The following is a 15528-nucleotide window of genomic DNA, read 5'->3' as shown; positions in this document are numbered from 1 at the left end:
TACACCTACGTAAATTATTTTACGTACCTTACGAAGAGACTAAGTTGGAGATATTTGATTGGAAAAGAAAAGGGAGGGGGCCCACCCCCTGAAAATCAGAGGGGCTGATTAGTTAGCGATGGAAGGCTTACGTAGCTTTTCGTAAAGCCATACGTAGGTCTAGTATTTTTGTTCTAGGACAACGCTACACCTACGTAAATTGTTTTACGTACCTTACGAAGAGACTAAGTTGGAGATATTTGATTGGAAGAGAAAAGGGAGGGGGGCCCACCCCCTGAAAATCAGGGGGGCTGATTAGTTAGCGATGGAAGGCTTACGTAGCTTTTCGTAAAGCCATACGTAGGTCTAGTATTTTTGTTCTAGTAGTACTAATTAGGTTAGCTAGGTTAGTTGATTAATTAGTCTAATGTAGGTATGACATGTGGCCCCCATTTCTAATCAATCTAATTTAATTAAAGTCTAACTAAGTCTAGTCACTGACAGGTGGACCCCAGTCAACTTTTGACTAGTCAGTTTGACTTGGTTAATTCGGATTAAAATGAATGCACAATTCCAGAAATTTTAGATTATTGATAAAACTTTGGAAAATCATATAAAATAAATCGTAGATCGGATGAAAAGGTTTTCTACATCAAAGTTGCTCAGAACGACGAGACGAATCCGAATACATGGTCTGTTCGTCTGCCACATGTCCCTAGCATAGCAAACATGCAACCTTTCCCCTCCAGTTCATCTGTCTGACAGACGTCCAGAACCGGGAAAAATTTCCCGGATGTTTCCTTCTTCGCCAGTAACGCCTAACGCCGCGTTAGAACATTTCTAGCCCCTCTTATTGTCTTGTTATGCATATGTTTGCGTGTATTTACTGTTTCTTCCCCCTCTTCTCTCCGGTAGACCCCGAGACCGCTGCTGATGCCCCTGTGATCGACTACGTCGACGACGACCCTCCTTGTCTGAGCAACAAGGCAAGCCCCCCCTTTGATCATCCCGATATCGCCCATTCTATTCTCTCATGCTTGCATTAGATTTTGCTATTGTTATTGTTTGCTCCTATTCTGATGCATAGCCTTCTTTTGTAACCTGCTCATTGTACCTTACCTACTTATCCTAAACTGCTTAGTATAGGTTGGTTAGTGATCCATCAGTGACCCCCAGTACTTGTCCTTGTTGCCCCTGCTTCATCATCGATGACTTGATCAGCGTGATCGACGACCAGAGCCTGACACCTCACATCACATCACGCCCCTTTTGTTGCTCGACTCTGCAGACCTACTATCGAGTGCCGAGGGTGATCCCTCATAATGCACTCCTGATGATAATTCTGTAGTGTAGTTATTCGGTCGTGGTCATTGAGGGTGATTTCCTCTTTCACCATTCCCGATACGGCTCTATCATTCAACACCTCAAGTGTGAACCTTGAGGGTGGTCCCTCTTACGCTCACCTTGATGATTACATTGAGTGGAATCCTCCGTGGGTGATTCCTCGGGTTTTTCCCTTGATATTTGGACACACGGTTACCTTGACTTTACTTGAGACCATTGTTGAAGTCGGGTCGGCCTTGAGGGGTACCCGCGAGTTGATGTGAAAGTCGGGCGGGCTCGTAGAGCACCCGCGAGTTTTCCACATGGCACGGCCGGGCAGTCTGGGCCCTTGCCGTAAGTCCATGAGACAGGGCGACGGGGTCACCTTATCGTGAGTCTCTACCCGTTTCTGCGAGCCCCCAATGCACTAATAGGTTTGGGTACTTGTTCTGAGTTGGCCTCTGGCCTTTGCGCACTAACCACCACGCGATAATAGATATGGGACTCGACGTCGCAGCATCAGCCGAAGCTTTGTCAGACGTCCAGTTCAGCATTGTGGGCCTGTCGGGCCAGTGCCATCCAGTATGAGGTGGTGCTCGTCCCCGCTCGTCGCACAACGACCCGGAGTGCTGCGAGCGATGGGCCCAGACCCCGGAGTGCTTAGGAGGTAGACCAGCGGGGACCTCTCTGTTGAGCCTAGGTAGGGCTGCGACGTGTTGCTCTTCCGAGGCCGGACATTGACCCCAGAAAGGTGTGTCCGGCCAGAGTGATCGAGCGTGTTGGGTAACGTGGTGCACCCCTACAGGGAAGATATATATTCGGATACCGTGTCCACGGTAATGGACGTTCAGACTTGTATCCTGATCTTATACAACTAGAAATGGATACTTGATATGTGATGGATATGTGGCTCCGAGATTACTTTCCCGCATGGAGTCGGCGAAGGATCTCTGGGCGTTGATGTTACAACATGCTTGTTAAGTATTAAATTGCTATTCTTTACTCTTCTACATGCTGCAAGATGCTCGGAGCTGCTTGAAGATGCTAGTCTTCGGTAGGCCAGGCCTTCCCCCTCTATTCTGGCATTCTGCAGTTTAGTCCACAGATACAAATCTTCCATTTGATACCAGTGCATACTTAGTATAGATTTGATGCTTGCGAGTACTTTGGATGAGTACTCACGGTTGCTTTGCTACCCCTTTCCCCCCTTCTTTCTTCTTTCCGGTTGATGCAACCAGATGGTGGATCCTTGGAGCCAGATGCCACCGCCGATGGATGCTACTACGTGAAGATCACCGACGACCAGGAGTAGTTAGGAGGTCCCAGGCAGGAGGCCTTGCCTCTTCGATCGTTGTTGCTTTTGTGCTAGCCTTCTTAAGGCATCCTTGTTTAACTTATGTTTGTACTCAGATATTGTTGCTTCCGCTGACTCTTGTGTATCGAGCTATGTATTCGAGCCCTCGAGGCCCCTGGCTTGTAATATAAAGCTTGTATTATTTTATTTGTGTCTAGAGTTGTGTTGTGATATCTTCCCGTGAGTCCCTGATCTTGATCGTACACATTTGCGTGTATGATTAGTGTACGATTGAATTGGGGGCGTCACACTAATTAAATAGGGTTGATACTAATTGTAATTAACTAACTAGCACTAAAAATAGCCTAGGGTTCATACTAACTAGCACTAAATAGCTAGGGTTCATACTAACAGAGAGCAGAGAAGAGGGAAGGGGAGAGTGCTTACAGAGGGCGGGGAGAGAGATGGGGTCGAGGGAGACGGCGGCACCGAGGTGCGGCGAGGCGGGGTCGGGGGAGACGGTGGCGAGGCGGGGTCGGGGAGACGGCGGCGAGGCGGGTCGAGGTCGAGGAGGAGGAGCGGCTCCGGCAAGGTCGAGGTCGAGGAGGAGGAGGCACAGGCGCGCGGCGACGTCGAGGGAAGACTTCGGCGGAGAGCGAGGGCAGGGCCTCTGGTGAGGGCGAGGGCAGGGGCTCCGGCGGAGGTGACAAGGGGGAGAAGAGAGAGTGGGGAATTGGGGGAGGAAGCATAGGAGAGGGAAGCCAACGCGGGGATTAGGTGAAAATAGCTTTAACAGTAGCGTGGGGAGCGAAAGCGCGCTGCTGCTAAAATCCATAGCAGTAGGGTGCCCTCACAAACTCGCTACTGCTAAGATGGGCCCGTCCTGTGGTGTGTTCAAACTTAGCAGTAGCGCCCAACCCTAAAAGTGCGCTTCTACTAATTCTCTAGTAGTAGCGCGGTTTGTGGAAGGGCGCTACTACTATTCCTAGCACGGCGGGAACAGTGTGGCAATTATAGTAGTAGCGCGTTTTGTTCCTGCCGCGCTACTGCTAACTAGCAGTAGCGCCTCATTTTAACACGCGCTACTGGTAATATTCTGTGTATAAGGTTTTTCCTAGTAGTGATATTTAGTGACAATCAAAGTGTTATATATCTTACCAAGAATCCAATGTACCATGAGAGAACAAAGCACATTGATGTCAGATATCACTATATTCGAGATGTTGCTGCTGAAGGTGATTTGAAGGTATGCAAGATAAGTACTCATGATAATCCTGCTGATATGATGACAAAGCCAGTTCCGACCAATAAGTTTGAGCTTTGCTCAGGCTTAGTTGGTATTTCTCATTAGTCCTATGGACTTTGACATACAAGGTGTTTATGCTGATTTGGATGGAGTTATTCACTTTCTTCGACAACTGGAGGGAATTTGGATCAAGGTGGAGATTGTTAAATTATGATCTAAGTTCTAGTACCGTATTGGACTAGACGTAGTACATACGGTGTGGGCTTTTGCGTTGGTACCGACGTGTACGAGTATAACTCGTTTACTTGTCCTCAAAGGACTCTAATGTATTGCCCTCATATATACCCTATGTAGTCGCACCTCAGACAGTCTATCGTCTCGTGCTTGTAATACTCCTTCTCATAGTTTGGGCCTTCATGCGTCCATAGTTTTCTCTGGCAAGGGTTTCCACGTAAAAATCCGTGTCTCTCTGTCTCGTTTATTTCTCGTTATTATTTAACACTATTTAGCTGTGTGCATCTTAGTTATGCAGACACCTAGTGTAATGCTTAAATCTTTTAAGTAATAAATCGCCCCTTTTCGAAAAAGAAGCTTTTATGACTAGGACTAAGCAGGAGCAACACGACAGCCTCGTTGACCAGTCCATTGTAGCAAATGAAGGATCTGGTGGTAACGGTATCAAGACATACAATGAAGCCTACCAGTGATCCGAGCCCTCGTACCAATTCGTCTCTTAGTTGTTCCGAGTGTTATATTCTTCAGAGGTCATCAGGTTCAGAGATTCATAGTCCTGACACAGGGTCAACCAAGGCGTCATTGCCATGGACATGAACTAGGAAGCGGCGACGATGGGCTGTCGGTCATGTCTGATCGACTATCGAGGTAGTTTCAAGCGTGAGGCATTCTAGAGAAAGACCATCTCCATTCTTAGGAGAAACTGGCCAATAAAATTGTGTATCAGAGAAGCATCTTTGCTGTCTTCTTTTCTTGATGTCCAATCATCCAATGTAACTCGGCTTGGCTAGAGTTGTGTCTGTGTGTTGGTGTACTAGAGTCAGGAAGTTGCCCGATGAATACACTCCAACGCCGGTCTCGGAATTAATACTCTGGTAAAGTAAAATTAAATACATTGTTTACGACAAAACAACATCCTGATCATTGTCCTGCGTTTGTGTATATCCTTCGTTCTATCAGATAGATTATGGTTGGTTTCGTTTGAATAAAATGAATCCAGGGTGGAGCCCTATTTTTCTAGAAGGAAATTGGATTACAAAATAGGTCAAAGAATCAACACGGCACCTACGTGTTCCGTTTAGACTGAAACACCTGAGGAAAACGGGAGGCAAGAACAAAAATGCCTGCAATTTTTAGAAATCGCTGTCATGTTGAATGTGTTAATTCCGATCAAAATGACTCAACAGTTAACAACGTGAGTGCTGAACTACTGGCTGGTGAGAGCAGAGATCGTGTGCAACCTTACGATCATTAGAATCCGAAAGAAAGAAACACTACTAAGAAATGCTAACCATTTGGTATCAAGAGCCTAACTCAACTGGTTTGGAGAGTGGATGTACAAACCTAGCACCTGAGTTTAAATCCACATGGAGGCGAATTTACGTTTCTATTTATTCTTGAGGACCAGCCTTCTATGGTACTCGTGCAGTTTATCTAAAGGACCAAGCTTGGTTATTAATTAAGATAAAAATCTTGGTACTCATGCTTAATGGTTGCATGCATCCTTAGTTGGTGCAGAGGCGAGTCTCCTCTCCGCCACCGCCAGCGACGAGCCAGGGTAAGCCCGAGCGGCTCGGCGGTGGTGGCCTTCTTCTCGCGCATCCGATGCTCAAGGTCGATGCGGCGGTTCCGATCTTGATCCCCTCAGCAATGATGGTGGACAACAATGGCTGGAGTGTGGCGGCGGGTCTGTAAGCGCAGCGGTAGGTGGCGGGGGCGCCCGGGACGGGGACCCTCGGCTTGGCAGTGGTGGTTATTTCCTCTATTCGAGGTGGCCGGCCTGAGGCTGGGCGCTCGGATCTCAAGATCCATCATCTAGTCCCGGCAGCGAGTCGAGGAGACATAGTTGCTGGTGAAAACCGAGCCGACGTTGGGCGATGGCGGCGTTCTGCGCTGTTACCTTGATGAAGGCATCGTCATGTAACTACTGTCGACCCACTTGTACTGCTCCGGGGGTATCCCTAGGATCTGGTCTTCCGGATCAAATGATGGTGGCACTTCGGTGTCGTTTCTCTCTTGGGAGCATCGTTTGTGGAGCAGAGCTGGAAGACAGAGGTAGAAGGTGGAGCGGCTCCGTCTTGCACGGAGCTTCGGTGTAGATGTCAATCCATGCCTAGTCGACAAGTGCTATGCCGTGTCATGCCTGTTCGGCAGGTGCTACGCACAACAGATCTTCCAGAGATTTCAAGTTGTGTCTGTTAGTGGTACTTGGCGGCATGGTGCTGTGGTGTACCGGCGGCGACCGCGACATGCTCAGCAGTTGCCGCGTAGGGAGGTGGAGCCATTGGGTGTTGTGGTGGCGTCGACGGATGGCAAGGATGATGCGGATCTCTTCCTGGAGATGGGTCGGTGGTTCGATGATGATGGCGGCTTGTAAAATGTGTGCATGTCGTGTATGCTTTCGTTAGCCGGCTGTCGCTTTTAGATATGAAGAATGAGAGCACCTCCACATTATCGAGTTTGTAGGTGTGAGCGGTGGCTTGAGGTGGCTTGATATATGTTCTTGTCAGACATTTGTTGAATAATTAATAAAGATGACTATATGCGTCGATGTAGAGGCCACGGGAATACTCTATGTATGATCCATTGAAATGTAATATATAACTAGTACTGCAAGTGATGGCGAAAAATGACATTCAATGAAAAAACAACTCTTAATCTAGTCATATACAGTTATAATAATACAATCAACACTTAAATTCAAGTTACATCACAACTGAGGGCATTTCAGGCATTTCAGCATGTTCCTGCACCAGCCGCAGCTGCTACAGCACAACTACCAAATGACTGCATCTCAGCTCCAACCGTTCAACCGGCCGCAGCTATCAGCTATAGCCGCTCCATCCAGCCGGAGTTGTTGCAGTTGCAGCAGTGAAATTTGCAGCCCAAACAAACACAAACTTAACCTCCTTTTCAAAAAAAAAAAGGTATCAAGAGCACATATTGTGGTAGGCACTGCACCTTCAATTACACACTTAGTTTCCTGCGCCTGCTGACTTCAGTTACTGCAGCTTCAGGTCCAGCGGGAGTGTCTCGGTAATGGGAAGATAGAGGGGCAAATTCATTTTGGTGAATTCTGTTTAAAACAAAACTGTGAATGTTTATTTTCCACGAAACCTCTCTGAAGAATGGCGGGTCATATACGAAATAGCAAATTGCTAAAGAGAACACATCAAAAACCACCAAATCACAGCAAGGAACGACATGTAAACTCAAGTGCCCAACTAACAGCAGAACTACCAAATAGCTGTTGATATCAGATACTTCATCTAAGAGAAATGCAAAGTAAAAAATGAATGCAGGACCATCAACTCATCAACTCATTGCAAGAACCCCAACAGTGAAATGCTCCGAAGCATTGACAATCACATTAAGGAGATGAATTTCAGAAGAGCGACACTGAAACGACTACTACAACCAGCATCGCACTACCAATCTTTGATCACTACTACAGAGTTGTTCAGCCATTGGACGCAACGTTTTCACCAAGTTTAGCTAGCAGAAGAAACACATGAGCTGCTGAGTTTTCTGAACCTATATCTACGTATCTATAGGCAAAAAGTGGGCATCCAGTTCTGTTCTCGTCGTATCTGAGGCGACGCAACTTATGAACAGGTTAACTGTCAGGCCTCCCGCTCCGAGCTTTCTCTACACTGCGTCCACATCTGGATATCGCAGATCATCGTACGCTGAATCAGCAGAAAGTATGAACCAGTTAGGCAGCAGACCAATACTCAATAACGGTATAAACAAGACAAAACCTGAAACAATATTATGTGCAAGGATATTGTAAGATACTACTCCCTCTGTAAACAAATATAAGAGTGTTTAGATCACTACTTTAGTAATCTAAACGCTCTTATATTTCTTTACGGAGGGAGTATCTGAATTTTATTCACAGGTGAGAAAATTAGTATCTTCTCTGCAAAGGAGAAATGAGATGGCTGAGCTTGATTTGGCTTTTAGAGTCCATAATTCTAATCGGCAAATGTTATGAATTGGGCGTACTGAATTATCTGAATCAAAGACAGAAGTGTGCAACTAGGTTCAGACCATAAATCCACATGGCATTGACACCTACTGTTACATTTCTACATCCAACTACTTTACTTTTCTACAAGACTGCAACAGTATGAGACAAGCGCATCATAATATCAGATTAGCACTCCACTAAAGTAAAATCTCAAGTATCATGTTCATGCAGCAAAATAGTATCTACACCAACATCTGTGCATAGCAGATCCGAGACCAACAGCACATTTCTCACTAAAGAGGGTCAGTAGGGAGGACATGAACAATCTAAATCTCAGAATTATGCAAAATAAAAAATAATACTGTATTTAGTTTAGTGTTGTTGGAACCTAAATGGGCCAAATCAAACGGATATCACCATCTTATCTGTTAACGCTGAAAAGAGATGAATAAACTGATTTGGAGTTTTAAGTTCCATAATGATTTGTTAACTAGCCACGGATCATCTTTCATCTATCTAAAAGATTACTACAGCTGCAGACAATTCCCAACACCTAACAAGTTTCAGACTACAACAGTTTCGGTTAACTTTTTCTCCTCATACTATAACTGTTCCAGTAAATTACTCAAACACAAGCAGATTAGCCATGCAGAAAAATAGTAACTACATCAATCAAAACTACCGGTTCACTTCTTGTCACCATCAAGAAATCTTCAGGAAGTTGTGAGTTGTGGCATGGAGAGAGGCTCACCAGGGGTCCCGGACAGCATCACGACAATCTGGAGGGTCTCGGCGTGGCCAGCGTAGCGGGTCAGGTCGACGACGAGTGGAGTCAGCCTCCCGTAGCGGCCCGCTCGGACGCACATGGCGATGCCGGCGGGGGGCTGGCCGTCGATGAAAGCGACGCCGTCGGCCAGCTCGTCCCTCAGGTAGTTCACGGACCTCCCCCTGAAAGGGAACATGAACCAGCCGTCCTCGCCGTAGAACCCCTCGGCGGTCGCTCGCACGAACACGATCAGCCGCCACGCCTGGCCGAGCATGATGTAGAGCACGCGGTTCTGCAGTTGAGTTGCAGGTTATGTTCAGGAGAAGCAAGAATCGAAATCTCGAGAAGTCAAGAAGTGCAAATTTAGCAAGAACAGATCAGGAATTACTCTAGAGCGAATGAATTTGGCAATTCGAGAAGCTGGTCATGGCGAACTCACGGGCGGGCCAGGAAGGTCAGGCATGCCCGCCTCTCTGGCGGGGATGGTCTCGACGATCCAGTACATCATGGTGCTGACGTGGTCCGTGTCCTCGACGCTGACGCCGGTGTTCCAGCCGAGGTACCTGCCGTTGGCGCGGAGGTAGCGGCCGCCGACGTTGCGGAGCATGACGTCGTCACCGAAGCCCGCCCCGACGGCCTGCCACATGATGGCCTGCATCTCCGGCTCATCGTAGTCGGGCTGCTCGGCGCGGAAGCCGTTGTGGCCGAGCGGCGCCGGCGTGGCCGTGGCGGCGAGGTAGCGGCCGTAGGCGGCGCTGTGGAGGAGCAGGTACACGGCGTCTCCCTCTCCGTGGTAGATGTGCACTGTCCACGCGGCCTTCAGCGAGGCGCGGCGGCCGCGGAGGGAGACGGTCTTCCCGTCGTTGTTGGCGTTGAGGTACGTGTTAGAATATAGAGTTGTAATCTCAACCTCCTTCCTTCTTTTGTATTCTACCCAAACTCTTTCTGTCATAACCTTATACGTCAAGCCAGTCTTCGGCCACGCATCAATATAAACTACCACGCGGCTCCTTCGATGGAGTAGTAACGCTTCATATCTTTCATGGTATCAGAGCCACCTCTTCTCATACATCTAGCCACAATCCAAAACCTTAGAAACCACACATCATCGTCTCCATGGCTTCCTCCGCCGGCGTTTCCCTCAACCTTGGATCGCCGCCGTCTGAGAAGCTCGCAAGAGGTAATTTCATCCTCTGGAAGACGCAGGTCCTCCCAGCCCTGCGAGGCGCGCAGGTGACGGGGCTCCTGGACAACACCGATGCCGCTCCACCCAAGATGGTGGAGATCACGAAGGCAGACAAGACCACGGCCCTAGAGCCGAATCCCCTATACGGACCCTGGATCGCCAAAGATCAGCAGGTTCTATCATACCTTCTCAATTCCATGTCTCCAGAAATTCTTGCACAAGTTGTTGGGAAAGATTCCACCTTTGAGCTCTGGACGACGGTGATAAATCTCTTCGCCTCACAATCTCAGTCTCGGATTACTAATCTGAGAATCGCCATCACCAATACCAAGAAGGGCTCGATGTCAAGCTCGGCGTATATGGCGAAGATGAAAAGTCTTGGGGATGAACTAGCTGCTGCAGGTCGTCCCGTATCTGATCCGGAGATGGTGGACTATATTCTGGCCGGACTGGACCGCGACTACGACCCCGTGGTGGCGGCGATCGGCGCTGTCAAAAACATCATCACAGCTGACGATCTTTTTGCCCAGATTGCTGCCTTTGATCAAAGGATGGAGATGCTAGGCGACTCATCTTCAGGCGGGTTCTATCCATCCGCTAATGCGGTCTACAGAGGCCGTGGCCAGTCCCGTGGCAAATCTCGCGGGCGTGGAGGAAGAGGCCATGGCCGTGGTGATCGTGGTGACCGCGGTGACCGACAGTCATCTTCCTCCAATGGAGGCGGCGGATTCAGAGGCCGTCCTCGACAGCAACAGCAACAGCAGGCTCGTGAGCAACAACATGACTATCCAGAATGTCAGATATGCTACAGACACCATCCAGGAGGTGCACGAGTTTGCTGGTGGCATTATGAAGAAAACGACCAGGAAGAAAAGCAGGCGCATGCAGTCTCCTATGGCGTGGACACCAACTGGTACGCCGACAGTGCAGCAACAAACCACATCACAGGTGAACTTGACAAGTTAACGATGCGGGAGAAGTACAATGGAGGCGACCAAATTCGCACGGCAAGCGGTTCTGGTATGGATATCACACACATTGGTAGTTCAATTGTTAAAACCCCCGTGAAAAATTTACACTTGACCAATGTCTTGCATGTTCCTCAAACCTCTAAAAATCTTGTTTCCGTTCATCGATTCACTCTTGATAACAATGTTCTTATTGAATTCTATCCTTATTTTTTCTTGGTTAAGGACTTGAAAACAAGGAGAGTCATACTTAGAGGACGGTGCGTGGGAGGACTCTACCCACTCATATCATCATCATCATCATCATCTTCATGGTCCAATAAACAAGCAAATATTGTCACCAAGCTATCTACATCAAGGTGGCATGGTCGTTTAGGTCATCCATCTTCAGTCATAGTTAGATATGTTCTTAGCAAAAATAAACTCTCTTATGAGCCTAGTAGTGAGTCAGTTTGTGATCCGTGTCAACAAGCAAAAAGTCATCAATTACCTTACCCAATTTCTACTAGTGTGTCTACTGCCCCTTTACAACTTATCTTTTCAGATGTATGGGGGCCAGCTCCTATTTCAGTTGGTAGATTTTCCTATTATGTAAGTTTTATTGATGACTATAGTAAATTTACTTGGATTTATCTGTTGAAAAAGCGATCTGATGTATTCCAAGTTTTCCTCAATTTCCAAAATCTTGTTGAACGCAAACTGAACTCTAAAATCATTGCTATGCAAAGTGACTGGGGTGGTGAGTATGAAAAACTAAATTCTTTCTTTCAAAAGCTTGGCATATCACACCATGTATCTTGTCCTCATGCTCACCAACAAAATGGATCCGCTGAAAGAAAGCACCGTCACATAGTTGATATGGGGCTTGCCTTGTTAGCAAATGCTTCCATGCCGCTTAAATTTTGGGATGAAGCATTCTTAACTGCTACATATCTCATCAACTTGCTTCCAAGTAAAGTTATCAAATTTGAAACACCCATTACACGACTTCTTGGTGTCACACCCAACTATACATCTCTTCGTATTTTTGGTTGTGCCTGTTGGCCCAATCTTAGGCCTTACAACACACTCAAACTCGCTTTCCGCTCAAAACGGTGTGTCTTTTTAGGCTACAGCCTCATGCATAAAGGGGTCAAGTGCCTTGATGTTCCTACTGGTCGGGTGTATATATCCAGAGATGTTGTATTTGATGAGTCCGTGTTTCCCTTTGCATCCCTTCATCCTAATGCTGGTACACTTCTCCGCAAAGAAATTCTTCTTCTTCCTTCACATCTTCGGTCTTTTGATCATGGGGGCGACAACAATTGTACTAACCAATGTGATGATATTCCTGCTGGTACTGGTCTTTCTCTTATGCCTGTGCAGGTCCCTGGAGAAAACGGTGCTCAAAATGACCAAGATCTCGAAAATATGGCTGGTTTTGATCCTATATTTCATGCTGAGGAAGGAGACGAAGCTGGCACAGATGACGAAGAAGATCTGGCGGCGCCTGCCACCCCTACACGCGCGCAGATCTCGGATCACGCGACCGCATCCGCCTCGGATCAAGCCCCTGATGGCTCCAATCCTGGATCCAGGGTGGGCCACTCCCGTGCTGCCGCGCCAGCTTCAGGCGGGACCAGCAGCGGGGCCGAATCCCCCTCGCCCCGCGCGCCAGCGTCAGGCGGGACCAGCGGCGGGACCAGATCCTCCCCGCACCACGCGCGCCTCCAGTCGCGATCGGGTGGCGGATTCTCTGCGCCAGTGCCTGCAGGAGGGGCAGCCACACCAGAAGCCACATGATCCCCTGCGCATATGACGACAAATCAGTCCACTGCATCAGCAGATTCTCCTGGATCTTCTGTGGCAAGTATACCACCGGTGCAGCGAGAGGTTTCTTCACGTGTTATGACCCGGCTACAGAAAGGTATACGGAATCCTAAAATTAGGAAAGATGGAACTATACCATATGGAATGTTGTGTATTTCAGGAGAACCAACATCGTTGAAGAATGCACTTGATGATCCTAAATGGAAAAAGGCAATGGATGAGGAGTATTCTGCGCTCATGAGGAATAAGACTTGGCATCTTGTACCAAATCAGAGAGGTAAAAATATTATTGATTGCAAATGGGTGTATAGAATTAAGAAGAAGGCAGATGGCTCCATTGACAGATATAAGGCACGTCTAGTTGCAAAGGGCTTTAAGCAACATTATGGCATTGACTATGAGGACACCTTTAGTCCCGTTGTGAAAGCTGCAACTATCAGACTTGTGTTAGCCATTGTTGTATCCAGAGGATGGAGTTTAAGGCAGCTAGATGTACAGAATGCGTTTCTGCACGGTGTTCTGGAAGAGGAAGTGTTTATGAGACAACCACCTGGGTATGAGAGTAAGAAATTGCCACAGTATGTCTGCAAGCTTGATAAAGCACTCTATGGTCTAAAGCAAGCACCCAGAGCATGGTATTCCAGATTGAGCTCACAGTTAAAATATCTTGGCTTTGTTGCTTCCCAGGCTGACACATCTTTGTTTATTTATAACAAGGCAGGAGTAGTCATTTTTGTGCTTATATATGTTGATGATATCATAGTTGCAAGTTCTTCACAAAATGCTACTAATGCTCTTTTGCATGATTTGAGCTCAGAGTTTGCCTTGAAGGACCTAGGTGATTTGCATTTCTTCTTGGGTATTGAAGTCAAGAAAACTCAAGATGGTATTGTGTTAAATCAGGAAAAATATATTCTTGAGCTTCTGTCTCGCATGGGGATGAAAAATTGCAAGCCAATGCCTACACCTTTATCCTCCTCAGAAAGTCTCTCAGCATATGAGGGTGAGCCACTTCAAGAGGAGGAGAGTACAAGGTATAGGAGTACTGTGGGAGCACTACAATATTTAACTCTCACACGTCCAGATATCTCATTTGCTATCAACAAGGTTTGTCAATATCTTCATGCACCTACTTCTGCACATTGGTCAGCTGTCAAGAGGATTGTGAGATATGTGAAACATACTATGGGAATAGGACTTCATTTCAAACGGTCTAATTCTTCTCTTGTGAGTGCATTCTCTGATGCTGACTGGGCAGGATGTAGTGATGACAGAAGATCAACTGGAGGTTTTGCAGTGTTCTTTGGATCTAATCTTATCTCCTGGAGTGCTAGAAAGCAAGCTACTGTGTCACGCTCAAGTACAGAAGCTGAATACAAGTCTTTGGCTAATGCAACTGTTGAGATCATTTGGGTTGAATCACTTCTTGAGGAATTGGGAATCAAGAAGAATCGTATCTCATGTTTATGGTGTGATAATTTGGGAGCAACATATCTGTCTGCAAATCCAGTGTTCCATGCCAGGACAAAGCACATAGAAATTGATTTTCACTTTGTACGAGAAAGGGTTGCGGCAAGGAAACTTGAGATTCGATTTATTCCTTCTAAGGATCAAGTGGCTGACGGTTTTACAAAAGCACTACCAGCAAGACCATTTAAAGAATTCAAGAGTAATCTTAACTTAGGTTAGTTGAGATTAAGGGAGGGTGTTAGAATATAGAGTTGTAATCTCAACCTCCTTCCTTCTCTTGTATTCTACCCAAACTCTTTCTGTCATAACCTTGTACGTCAAGCCAGGCTTCGGCCACGCATCAATATAAACTACCACGCGGCTCCCTCGATGGAGTAGGAACGCTTCATATCTTTCAGTACGTGCCGTGCACCCGGCTCCGCAGCCACACGTGCTGCCTGTCGTGGAACCGGTCCATCGGTGGGCGCTGGAGAGCAGAGGCGGTGGGCGCTGCTGCGCGGTGGCGAGAGGTGCGGTTTCTTGGCGCTCCGGCGAGGAGAGGCGAGCTCTGTTGGCTGTTGGTTGAGGCGGTTGCGTCGGGCGCCAAGGCGAGGCACATAATAAGAGCCGTTCGCCTGGGCCGGCCCACGAAGATGCACCGAGGTTAACAGCAGTAAAAATAGAAAACTCAAAACAGTCGACGCAACGTAGCTCTGCTACAGTAAATGGCCTTACGTGCACAAAAACGCATCGCGAACTTATTTAGGAGTTACCGTTGCGGCATATTCCCGGTTCGATGTTAACTTCCGTACGTGTAGCATATATAATTCTGAAATTTGAAAGATATTTTGGAAAACACGAAAGAATTTTTGAAGCAATATGAACAAGATTTGAAATTAGAAAATAGTCTTTGAAAAACAAAACCAAAATTAGGAATTTCAAACATATTTTGAAAAATGTTCACATTTTCGGAAAACAAGAACAAAATTTGTGAAGGAGTTTTTTAAAAGTAGTAGAGAAGTTTTCTAATTTTTATTATTAACAAAAATGAATAAATTTTGATACCCCAAACGTATTTTAAAAGAATGCAAAAGAAATTGAAGTCCCGACATTGATAGGCAGAAAACTGAATGTTCTAAGAAACGCAAACAGTTTCCAAATTCATGAACAATTTTTTGAAAAACAATAACATTTTTTAAAAACAGGAACTTTCTTTGAAAATCATGTAGACTTTTGAAAACGGGAACATTGTTCCAAATTCCAAAACAAAATTTAAATACGCCAACATATTTTGAAATTCA

The 15528-nt window shown here is 46.7% G+C and overlaps 1 protein-coding gene across 1 annotated transcript; it reads right to left on the bottom strand.

Annotated features, from left to right (window-relative positions):
- Window positions 1-7724: 7724 nt before the first annotated feature.
- Window positions 7725-14705, bottom strand: LOC119335692. The gene is made up of 4 exons (XM_037607790.1): window positions 14653-14705; window positions 9255-9699; window positions 8801-9107; window positions 7725-7765 (listed from the first exon to the last, which is right to left on the bottom strand). Exons 1-4 carry the CDS (start codon window positions 14703-14705, stop codon window positions 7725-7727), a joined length of 846 nt encoding a protein of 281 aa, XP_037463687.1.
- Window positions 14706-15528: the final 823 nt, after the last annotated feature.

Source organism: Triticum dicoccoides, chromosome 7B, assembly GCF_002162155.2.
Source record: "Triticum dicoccoides isolate Atlit2015 ecotype Zavitan chromosome 7B, WEW_v2.0, whole genome shotgun sequence".
NCBI classification, from domain to species: domain Eukaryota; kingdom Viridiplantae; phylum Streptophyta; class Magnoliopsida; order Poales; family Poaceae; genus Triticum; species Triticum dicoccoides.
This window is presented reverse-complemented; position numbering and strand designations above follow the sequence as displayed.

Excerpts from the sequence above, each read along its gene's own strand:
- LOC119335692 (XM_037607790.1), bottom strand. The coding sequence starts at position 14,705 with ATGGACCGGTTCCACGACAGGCAGCACGTGTGGCTGCGGAGCCGGGTG. Across the intron at positions 9,108-9,254 it reads CTGACCTTCCTGGCCCGCCC|AACCGCGTGCTCTACATCAT; the intron begins GTGAGTTCGCCA and ends ACTCAACTGCAG. Across the intron at positions 7,766-8,800 it reads GATGCTGTCCGGGACCCCTG|CGTACGATGATCTGCGATAT; the intron begins GTGAGCCTCTCT and ends CTGCTGATTCAG.